The 12,416-nt window shown below is 38.2% G+C and overlaps 1 protein-coding gene across 7 annotated transcripts in view; it reads right to left on the bottom strand.

Annotated features, from left to right (window-relative positions):
- The window catches only part of NBEAL1 (neurobeachin like 1), a 209,066-nt gene that overhangs the window by 32,916 nt on the left and 163,734 nt on the right, over positions 1-12,416 (bottom strand). For all 7 annotated transcript variants that reach the window (XM_014589572.2, XM_027773657.1, XM_027773656.1 and 4 more), the window contains 3 exons: positions 11,502-11,642; positions 5,432-5,562; positions 1,921-2,030 (listed from right to left, as the gene is read on the bottom strand). In XM_014589572.2, the coding sequence (XP_014445058.1) occupies positions 1,921-2,030; positions 5,432-5,562; positions 11,502-11,642 (382 nt within the window). The remainder of the gene's footprint in view (positions 1-1,920; positions 2,031-5,431; positions 5,563-11,501; positions 11,643-12,416) is intronic.

Raw genomic sequence — 12,416 nt, 5'->3', positions numbered from 1 at the left:
CCCCTAGGGGGGATGGTCACGCCGCAATCCCTTCTCCTCCATTCTCCTCTCGGGATTTTGTGCACGCACGCACATGTGCCCGGCGTGAGTTTTAAGCCACCGGGTCCGACACGCGAACCGCGGTCAACTACGCGGGAGTCCAGCGATATAGCCATTACATTAACTGCTGGTTCCCGAAACCATTTTTTTCCCCAAAGAAATATTTGTTTAATTTTATTTATTATTATTATTTAATTTGTTTTAGGGCACATGCACTCGCCAGAGAAAGAAGAAAAAAGTGAGAAAGCAAACCGCCAGGTCTGGTATTTGAACCATGAACTATGTCGGAGTCCAGTGCCTTAACTATCATCCCATCAATTGGTCCCCAGATGACCACTCTTAAAATACGGCCTTAGGCAAAAGTTTAGTTCAAGGGTTCGCTATAAAAAAATCTCAGAAAGGTTTAAGGTTACACCTCATAAATTCATTCAACTAGAAAATAATATCTAATGGTCTTAAGGGCATTTTTCCAAAGTAGCCTCCCATAAGGCTCAAAGTAGAGAAGAGATTGTTTTATAAAGTAATATAGAAGGACTTTTGTCTAATAGAATTGATACATAAGAAAATCCATGGTGGTTTTTTTTTAATTTTTATTTATTTTTTAAAGGATTATATTCAAAGTCTTGGTGATAATTTACAAAAAGGATATGTATTCATTCACCTATCTCTATCTACCTACCTATCAAACAAATATATATTTTATCTATTTAGAAAAGTACATACCAAACTGTTATCAAAGGTTATTAGAAGTGCAGTGACTTGGATTGGAAAGTATGTGGTTCTCTTTGTTTAATTTTGTACTTTTGAAACTTTTTTATGACTGTATAAAATAATATGTAATATTTTATTAATAGTGTATTGGTGGTAAAAGCTATCCTAGTGAGGCTAAATGTTCCAATTATGCATCTATATTTTAAAACACTTATGCAATATATTATTAATATCTTGTATTACTTTATCAATTGCATTTCCAAATAAAACAACTTGCAAGGAAGTTTTTTTTTTAAAGGATTATTTTATTTAACTTTATATTGATTTGACCAGAGAGAGACAGAGTGAGAGCAAGAGCGAGAGAGAGAGACAGAAAGTGAGAAAGCAAGCCACCACGTCCAGGACTTGAACTGTGGTCGGCCATGTGGGAGTCCAGTGCCCTTAACCACCACGTCACTTGCTGGCCCCAATCCATGGTGTTTTTAAACTAATTAGCTGAACTAGAAAGAGATTAAAACTGTTCAAAAAACGAGAAACCTTTGACTTCCAACTTACTGTAATTGTGGCACAGACCGTACGGACAACAAAGCCAAAATATTTATTATTTGGTCCTTTACCAAAAATGTTTGCCAATCCCTGCATTACTGAGATGAGATCTAGTTAGGGTGGGGGTTAAGAGGATGTGAATATAGTTTGCATGCAGAGGAGTGTAAATAACTTGTGGCCAGGGCCTGCAGAGGTGGTGCAGCAGGAGTGCAAGATTCTGCATGAAAAGGTCCTAGGTTTCCATCTAGAGACTCTCCCATACATGCTGGCCACCTGCTTGTGTGCCATGATTCTGGCTTGCTGAGGCTAGGGGTAAAGTGTGACATGAAGATTGTGCTGGGGTTTCTAGTCCCTCTCTTCCCAATCCTCTCTATCACAGAAGATAAAAAATGAAACAAGGGTTAAAAAAATAATAATTTGTAACCAGAGGGCAGATTGTATGGTGATTAAAGATAGCTGCGAATTATTTCTCTCACTGAGAGTGTACATTCTAAAAATGGCATATATAATAGATTACAAATTAATCTAGAAAAATAATTAACAGTCAGATATACTTTAACCCATTCTCTGGAAAACACATCTTTATCTCATTACCTGTCTATTAAATAAACACAAAAATCTTACCAGAGCTTTCCTATGTTTATAGATGAAATCTTCGGCTGATTTAGCCCATTTGGGGAGAATGACATCATTTACTAGTTCTTTGGAAACTTGGAGACGACCCAAATTAAATTCTAAGACATGTAAAAGATAAACATATCAAATCGTTTTAGGTTTAAATAAATAAAATTAATAGAACACAAATGAGGATACATTCCTAAGCAAATGAGATTTGTCACCTTTAATTCTTATCTATTGGGAGTACACTCATAGTTTCATATTATTATTACAAGGTAAATCAGAATAAGAATTAGTCTTTTTGCTGAGAAAAGTGTGAGAAACTATAGTTAAACTCTTCATCTTCATCTGAATAAAAACAAACATTGGGGCCGGGCGATGGTGCAATGATAATGTCTTGGACCCATGTGAGTTGTGTCCTAGGACCCTCCTGAGTGCTCTGGGTGCACACATGCCTATGATCTGGGTCAACTGTGGGTGAGTGGTGGCAAAAAGAGCCTGTTGGGAATGCCTGTCTCCTTCTCTTATGGAAGGAATAAATATTTTTAAAAGTAAACATTAAGTATTTTCCTTATACTAAAAATAAGTAACAGTTTCTCCAAAGGTTAATTTACAAAAATATGATTTCTCAGCATTATTTGGTTTAACTTACACTTTAAAAAAAAATTATTATTTCATTATTTTTAATTTGACCAGAGAGAGAGAGAGAGAGGAGAAAGGTGAGAGAGAGAAAGCTGCCAGGTCCAGGACCCAAACTGCAGTTGGCTACATGGGAGTCACAGCATCCCCAACCACTTCGCCACCTGCTGGCCCCAGTGTAACTTATACTTTAAACTCATTCACTGGAAGAGTTGTGTTTGTCTTAGGGAAGAATAATATATTTCTGTAATTGCCATAGTGTATGTGCACTCATCAGAGAGACAAAGAGAGAGGGAGAAAGCACCCTCTAATAGAGCATGGCCAGCTGCAATCCCTCTCCATTTCTCCATCTTGTCAGAATTTGGACAAACACACATCTGATGCATTTCTCAAGCACTGGGGCCAGGATTTAAACTGCGGTCAGCCATGAGGGATCCAGCTCCCTCCACCAGTAGGCTGTGGGGCTGGCCCAAATAATGTATTTATATAACACTATTCTAAGTAGAACATAATAAAGATTTGTTTCATTATTTTTAATTTGACCAGAGAGAGAGAGAGAGAGGAGAAAGGTGAGAGAGAGAAAGCTGCCAGGTCCAGGACCCAAACTGCAGTTGGCTACATGGGAGTCACAGCATCCCCAACCACTTCGCCACCTGCTGGCCCCAGTGTAACTTATACTTTAAACTCATTCACTGGAAGAGTTGTGTTTGTCTTAGGGAAGAATAATATATTTCTGTAATTGCCATAGTGTATGTGCACTCATCAGAGAGACAAAGAGAGAGGGAGAAAGCACCCTCTAATAGAGCATGGCCAGCTGCAATCCCTCTCCATTTCTCCATCTTGTCAGAATTTGGACAAACACACATCTGATGCATTTCTCAAGCACTGGGGCCAGGATTTAAACTGCGGTCAGCCATGAGGGATCCAGCTCCCTCCACCAGTAGGCTGTGGGGCTGGCCCAAATAATGTATTTATATAACACTATTCTAAGTAGAACATAATAAAGATTTGCTCATATAGTTAAAACATGACATTTTGACAATTATTTTTCAAATACGAGGTTTCCTTATTCACACAATGTGGAAGGAAAAGTGTTTACACAAGAGACCTTCTGTACAATGCTACTGTACAATGGCAAAGCAATGCTCTGTGATGCTGAAGCCATTTGAGAAGGTCCCAGGTTCATGTGCTGGGACCCTGGCTGGCTAAGGCTGGGGTAAACTCAAACTATAGTCAGCAACATGGTGGTCCAGAGCCTTAACCACCACACCGCCTATGGCTCCAGTAGTTTGATATTTTTAAAGAACACATTTAGTTCTATGATTCTCTACTTCAAAAATAAAATAAAAAATTTGGAACACTGTTGTATATAACTTATACCTAGTCATCATGATTTTTAATTTGCTTCTTCTCTTATACTTTAAATCAGGAATTGGCAAGCTTTTTTTGAAAAAAAGGTCAAAGAATAAATATTTTGGCTTTGTAAGTAGTAAGGTCTCCACTGCAACTACTCAACTATGCCAGTTTACTTTGAAAGTACCTCGAGGGACCAGCAGTTAGCGTAATGGCTATGTCGCTGGACTCCCACGTAGCTGACTGCGGTTCGCGTCCCGGACCCAGGGGCTTAAAACTCATGCCACACACGTGTACGTGCATGCCCAAGATCCAGAGAGGAGAATGGAGGAGAAGGGACTGCGGTGTGGCCATCCCCCCTGGAGGGTGATTTCTTGCTTTCTGTCTCTCTGGTGAGCACATGTGCCCCATAGCAAAAACCTCTCTAAAAAAAAAAAAGAAAAGAAAGTACCTCTATATAGGTTATACATAAGTAAAATGGCCAGCCACATTTGAAGGAAACACCATTTATAAAAACATGAGTTTGGTGATGGATTCATCCATGGACCTGTGGTTTGCTCTCCATGGTTGAGATCTTCACCTTATCTAAGATTCTTAATGTAACTGGGGTATATGGCTGAAATGGCATAGGCTATTTTACTTGTCTAGTAAACATTGTCCTCTGATAAATTCTCTCACCAATTCAATGTTTTTAAAAATAATTACTTATTTAATTTTATTTATTCATTCATTTATTTTAATTTGACAGAGAGAGAGAGAGAGAGAGAGAGAGAGAGGGAACCACCAGGTCCAGGACTTGAACTGTGGTCAGCCATGTGAAAGTGTCCAGTGCCTTAACCACCACACCACCTGCTGGCCCCCAATCTTTTTTTTTTTTTTTAATGCTAGAGGGCATGCACATATGAGAGTGAGAGAAAATGCACCACTGACCAAGCAGATCTTTTCACACTATAATCCCCTTTCCTTAGCCCTCCAGCTTCTCATGATCTAGGGTACTTATATACCTGCCCGATTTGATATGGCCAACCTGGGGATTCAAACCTACAACTAGCCATATGGCTTTCAGTACTTTAAGTATTGTAGTCCAGTAAGTACCGTAGTCTAGTAAGCTGTGGACTACATCACATGGCTGGACCTCAGTCCAAATTTGTCTCATTTATCTTAGCCCTCTAAATAGCATTTTCTTGGAATTTAAGACTGGTACTATTGTTAATTCACAGACAGAATGAACCTTAAAAAATCAGTATATCACAAAAATGTTCTGAAAGACAATTTTCTAGGCTCCGCATCAGGAAATGCTGAGTCAAATTTTCCCTTAAATAATTATTTATTTAATTTTATTTGTTATTATTATTATTTTTAAATTTGATCAGAGAGAGACAGAGAAAGAGAAAAGGAAAGTAAGAAAGCAAGCCACCAGGTCCAGGACTCAACGATGGCCAGCCATGGTGGGAATCCAGTGTCCCAACCACCACGCCACCTGCTGGCCCTGCTGAGTCAAAAATTTCAATCCCCTATTTCTTACGATTTTGATTTTCTAAAAACTCTGGGAAATAGAAGAATTCAGGAATAAGTTCTTTGACATCATATGGGTTATCCATGAGAGCTTGCCAGGTAGCAGGGATGGAATGGAACTGTCGATCCGCACAGTCAAACCTGCATGCAGAATTTAAGGAGAACAATAAATATTAAATGAGGACAACAAGGCATGAAATTAAACCTTTACATTCCCTCAGGATTAATAGTAATAGACTTACTCTTGGGACCAGCAGGTGACATGGTGGTCAAAGGCCTGGACTCACATATGGTCAACCGCGGTTTGAATCTAAGAAAGACCTGGTGGCTTGAAAATCATGCTGGGTATGTGTGTGTGCATGCCCAAAATCCGAGGAGAAAAATGGAGAAGAGACTGCGGTGTGTCCACCCCCCAGGGGGTGATTTCTCACTTTCCCTCTCTCTCTGGTGAACACACCCATCCAACAGCAAACCCTCTTCCCCTCCTAAAAACAATAGAAGTACTTTTGATATTTCTGTTTAATAGCTAGAAACACAATTTGCTTTTCTCATGATGATAATTCATCATTTCATATTTTGTTGTCAGGAACTAAATACCATTAATTTTAATAATCATTATTATTTTAGTAAGAACAGTTGACAACCAAATCATACTGGAGAAAATTTTCAAATAAAATAAATACAATATTGACTTTTTTAAAAAATGAGAACTTGGGAACCAGCAGTTAGCGTAATGGCTATGTCGCTGGACTCCCACGTAGTCGACCGCGGTTCGCGTCCCGGACTTGGTGGCTTAAACTCATGCTGGGCGCGTGTGCGTGCGTGCCCAAGATCCCGAGAGGAGAATGGAGAAGGGATTGCGGCGTGACCATCCCCTCTGAGGGGTGATTTCTCGCTTTCTGTCTCTATGTCTCTCTCTCTCTGTCTGTCTGGCGAGCGCACGCGCCCTATAGCGAAAACCTCTCCAAAAAAAAGAGAACTTTTGCTAAGTAAGGTACATTACAAAGAATGACTATTATTTGGGTATTTGAAATTCAGAGTTTAAATATAACTCTAGGGGGTCAGTAGGTGCTGTGGTGGGTAAGGTGCTAGACTCCCATGTGGCTGACCAAAGTTTAGGCTTGAAACATACGCTGGGTGCATGTATGTACATGCCCAACAATCCCAAGAGAGGAATGGAGAAGAGGTTATAGGCATGGCCATTTCCCTGGGGGATGATTTCTCACTTTTTGTCTCTCTGTCTCTCTGGTGAGTACACAAGTCCTATAGCAAAAATCTCCCTACCCCTTAAAAAAGTAAATAAAAAATATGTATGTATGTAACTCTAAATGCTATAGCATTAGTACGCTTTGTAACTTGATCGATATGAATGCTGCTGATTAAATTCTCAATATATAAATATCTTTACAAACTCATCTGCTCAAAACCAGAGGGCAGGAACCAGAAAGTGGCGTGATGGTTGAGGAATTGGATTCCCACATGTTTGACTGTGGTCCGAATCCCAGTCCTAGCAATTTGCTTTCTCCCTTTCTCTCTCTCTCTCTCATCAAATTAAAAAGATAATAATGTTCATGAATAAAGTAAATAATTCTTAAAAAAACAAAACTAAACAAAAAACAGAGGGTAAGTTAGGAAATAGGTTTGTGACTAAAGCTTTTCTTTTTTTTTCTTCTTTTTGTTAATTTTTAAGAGAGATTTTTGCTATAGGGTGTGTGTACTCGCCAGAGACGGAAAGCGAGAAATCACCCCCCCCCCAGGAGATATGGCCACGCCATAATCCCTTCCCCTCCAGTTTCCTCTCAGGATTTTGGACACACATGTACAAGCATCCAATGTGAGTTTGAAGCCACCAGGTCCGGAGCTTGAACCACAAGTGATTATGTGGGAGCCCAGCAACAAAATTGTTACATCATCTGCTGGTCCCCTAAATCTTTTAACTTACACATATTATTATCTTATTTTATTCAACTTTAAATTTATTATTTATATTAAGTTTCACCAAGTCCTATCAGAGCCTCTAGCAGTTGGGAGAAACTAAAGTGGTCATGATGCAACTGTATTTATTATGCTTTCCCCAAACATGAAAAGTAAAAAATCTTTCTCTTTTGCTTCCTTGGATGTTGTTTTCCTGCATTTATTTAGAGAGTAATGGCTCTGAGTCTGAAAAGGTAAAAACAAACTATAAGGAAAACATGTGATACTGATGATTAACCTGACTACATATTTTTTTCTTTATTCATAATGGGGCACATGTGCACACATGAAAGTGAAGGAGAAAGATGGGGACAGAGATGACCACAGACTCTGGTCATGCCATGATCCCCTTCCTCCAGTCTGCCAGCCCACTTGCTATTGTGCACTTGCACATGTGCTCAGTGTGTCTTAGGCTGGGGACTGAAACTGTAGTCATCATGTGGGACCCAGCTCCTCTTCAGCAGTACATTTCTATTGTGCATGGTGCTGGTCCTAGACGACCTTTTCTTTTTGTCCAGGTTTTTGCCATGGGATGCATGTACTCACTGGAGACAGGCAGACAGAGAGAAAGAAAGAAAGAAATCATCCCCAGAAGGGTGGGAACAGCCACGCTGCACTCCATTCTCCTCCTGGGATTTTTGGGCACACATGCACATGCACCCACTATGATTTTCAAGCTGCTAGGTCTGGAGCCCTAACTGTAGTCAGCCATGTGGGAGTCCAGCGCCTTAGCCACTATGCCACCTACTGGCACTGTGATTACTTTTTGTATGCCTACTATTCTTAGTTTGAGGCAGAGCCAATTCTAGCAGAATTTTGAATTATAGACAGACATTGGGCTATCTAAAAAGTCTAATGGAGATAAATTTACATTCAAGTAATTTAGAGGTGGATATACTTCCATTACATTTTACCTTTAATAAAGTTCATAATAAAATTCATTTTAATTGAGGGTCCATCAGGTGGCGTGGTGATTAAAGGTGCTAGACTCTCACATGGTTAGCCACGGTTTGAGTCCTGAACGTGGCAGCTCGTGTGCTCGCTTTCTCTCTCTCTCTCTCTCTCTGTGTCTTGTTATGGTCAAATTGAAAAATAACACAATAATAAAATAAAGGAAATAATTCTTTAAAAAATTAATTTTAATTGAAATAAAATTAACATACTATGTAATTCACTCAAGTGGGTAATTCAATGGTTTAAATTGGAATATTTGTGGTTGTGCAAGCATTGCCATGATCAATTTTATGACTTTCTTTTAAAAAGGCTGTACTGGAAGTCACTCTTAACCCCTTTTAACTATGGGGTCATCAGGAAAAGTCACGATGCATTTTTGCATAGAAAGACACAGAAAAATACATCGTGACTTTTCCAACAACCTATTAGAAATCTTTCTGTCCCTATGGATTTGCCTTTTTTGGACACTTAGGTAAAACATGTAGTATGGCCTTTTGCGTCTGATCTGTTTCATTCAACAAATGTTTTCAAAGTTCATCTGTCATGCAGCATTTTTTAAAAAAAATTATTGTACTTAACTTTATTTATTATTATTTTTTAAATTTGACCAGAGAAAGATAGAGAAAGACAAAGAGAAAATGAGAAAGCAAGCTGGTAGTTCCAAGACTCGAACCACAATCAGTCATGATGGAGTCCAGCATCTCTAACCACCACATCAACGGCTGGCCCTGTCATGTAGCATATTAATAATTCATTCCTTTATTAATTCACAGTCAAACAATATTCCATTGTAAGGATACCCCTCATTTATTAATTTGTAAGTAGACAGACATTTAGATTGGTTATTATTTCTTGGTTATCATAAATAATGTTGTTATAAATATTCACGTACAAGTTTTTGGGTAAACTTACATCTTTAATTATCTTGAGTATGTATCTAGGAGTGGAAATGTAAGAACATATGATAATTTAACTTTTTTTGGTGTGTGTGTATGTGTGGTATCTTTCCTTTTTGATTGGGTCTTTTTTTAAAAGAATTATTTATTAATTGTATTTGTTATTGTTATTATTATTTTCCTTCAATTTGATCAGAGAGAAAAAGAGAAGGTGAGAAAGCCAAGTTGCCAGGTATGGGACTTGAAACGCAGTCAGCCATGTAGAAGTCCAGTGCCTCAACCACCATGCCACCTGCCAGCCCCTTTGATTGGGTCTTGCTATGTTGTGATCCCCCTAAGTAGTCAGGACTCCAGACATCTGCCACCATAACAAACTTTTAAGTGTGGGCCAGAAATCAGATGCAGGCCTCTTACATGGCCTCAGCTTGCTAAGCAGTATTATCTACCATGGACTCCTACAGATGGCTCTACATTTGACCTTCTGAGGAATGGGCATACTGTTTTCTGCAAAGGCTGCACAATACTTATATGGTCAGCAGGAGGCATGGCTGCTGACCTGGCAGCTTGCTTTCTTACTTTTGGTTTCTCTGTCTGGTGAGCACATGAGCCCTGTAGCAAATTAAAACATAATAATAATGATAAATAAAATTAAATAAATAATTCTAAATAAGAGAGAGCTCTGCTTTCTCAACATGCTCATCAACATAAATTCTTACCTGTTTCTCATTATAGTCATCCTAGTGGGTACAAAGTAGTATTTCACTGTATGAATTTCCCTGATGAAAATAATATTAAGCATCTTTTCATGTCCTCGTTGGACATTTATGTATCTACTTTAGACAAATGTATATTCAGAACCTTTCTCAATTTTTTAAGTAGGTTGTCTTTGTATTATTTAGTTATAAGGGTTCTTTATGCATTATAAATATAAGCCCCTCATGAAATATATGGTTTTCACTTGCTTGATGTATACTCTGAAGCACAGAATCCATTTCTGAAGCTTTAAAAAAACAATTTATTCATAAAAATCATTAAAAATTGAAAGGACCCAGTTACAAGTTATTGCATTTTATGGGGCAGGTGTGTGTGTGTGTGTGTGTGTGTGTGTGTGTGAGAGAGAGAGAGAGAGAGAGAATGGCTTGCTCTCATAACAAATGCAACTTCTGAGGATATTTATTGATCTTGGGGCTACAATCTCTTATTGAAGGCCTTGGCTCCCTTTTTAAGAAAGGGAGAAGGGACCCAAGCTAATTGTCAGATAGAAGTTACATGGAAAGGGAATAGAATAGGCAATATAGCTCTTGATTAGGTGGGAAATACAAAATGATAAGGTTAAAGAATAAAGCAACAGAGAGACAAAATGCCTGTAAGCAGGAAGCTACCTGGAGGATACACTGAGGAACAGAGAATTTATGGAGAAGTTAGTTTCCTCAGAGTAGTAGGAAAATGTGAAACAGAGGTAAGTTATAATACTCACAGGAACTATGCTATACATGTGAGTACAGACCTGCTGGACTGTATGTTATAATGCAAGTCCCTCACCGCTCTCATTTTACATTCCTCTTGGTAATTATTTTTAGGAGGACTACATGACATTGGTTAAGTTAAACTGGTAGGTATCTTAGATTTAACTCTAACTTGCTTCAAGTAAAAAACCTGATTTGATGAATAAAATGATATTTAAAACCTTTAAAAAAAGAGATTTAACTCTAACTCATAGCCAATTCTAAATTTCTGGCAGAATCTTCAGACAGTAAAAATCACAAAGTATGAAGATAACAAAAAAGGAATTCTCCTTAAAAGTCATTTGTATGAGTCATTTTGAGTAATTTATTCTTAAACTGGTTTTGCTGTTATTATCTGAATCAAAATCTGACAAAAAAAATTTAAAAGTCATGGCTCTGAGATTTGTTTTCCCAACAATTTTATCAGAGTGCCTATGTTCACCAGAGAAAAAAAGACAGGGAAAGTGACAAAGCACCTCCCCATGAGGAATGGACCTGCTGCAATCCTTTCTCTACTTCTCCCTCCTTTCTGGATCTTGGGCATGTACACACCTGTGCCTAGTGTGTTTCTCAAGATGCTGGGTCCAGGTACTGAACCACATAGTGAGCCATGTGGGATCCAGCTGCCTTAACCACCATGTCACAGGCTGGCCCAACAGGGCCCTGTTATACAGTATATGATATGAGGTTGAACAGTTTTTAACATTAACAGTCATTTAAAAAAAAAAATAGCTTATTACTCAAAACGTACCTTCCACTTTGCAGCTGGATGTGGAGGGTGGTGAATGGTTCCACACGAATGAGATAGTGCATGACTCCTGCAGAATTTGAATAGTGCGTACCATAATGAAACTTATCAATAGTCCCCATAGGGTCCTCAAAATTTTCATACCTGAAAAAGGCAACAAAGTTTTATAACCAGAAAAGTAAAATAATACAAGAGGGCATATATGTTTTATTAAAACGCTAAAAACAGAATTTTTAAAAGTTATTCTTTGCTCACATTGTTATTATTAAACTATATATTGGTATCACATGGTATTGTTAAATTAAAAAAAAAAAGATTTTGCTAGAGGGCATGTTTGCTTGCCAAAGAGAGACAGAGAAAGTAAGGAAGCACCCCTTATGGGGAATGGTCACGCCACAATCCCTTTTCCTCCATCTTTCCCTCCTTTCAGGATTTTGGGCATGCACGCACACATGCTTGGCGTATTTCTCAAGCTTTAGAGTTTAGGACTCAAACCATGCAGTCGGCCATATGGGATCCAGCTGCTTTAACCACCATGCCACGGGCTGGACTATATTTATTTCTTAATACTCTTTTTCTGAACAATAAAATGACGGTAATACAGTATTCTGGAAGAATTCTGTATTATGCAATAATACTACATGTACACTGTAGAAAAACTGGAAAACAGAGAATTAAAACAGAAATTTTTAATTGACTATAATTCCACTTCCCAGAGATAATCGTTATTAACTAGCTAATGAATATCTGACTACCTTAACATATAAACTAGTGTACAAATTCAGTTTTACATAAGTGTTGTATATAGTATACTGTTCACAATTTATTTTTTTCATGAATAATTATCTGAACATCCTCCCAAATGACTGAATAGGCTTTTTTTTAGAGAGATTTCTGATATAGGGTGTGTGTGCTTGC

This window comes from Tupaia chinensis, unplaced genomic scaffold (assembly GCF_000334495.1).
Source record: "Tupaia chinensis unplaced genomic scaffold, TupChi_1.0 Scaffold000361_2, whole genome shotgun sequence".
Lineage (NCBI taxonomy): Eukaryota > Metazoa > Chordata > Mammalia > Scandentia > Tupaiidae > Tupaia > Tupaia belangeri.
Note: the sequence above shows the minus strand (reverse complement) of the source record. Positions and strands in the feature narration are given on the sequence as shown.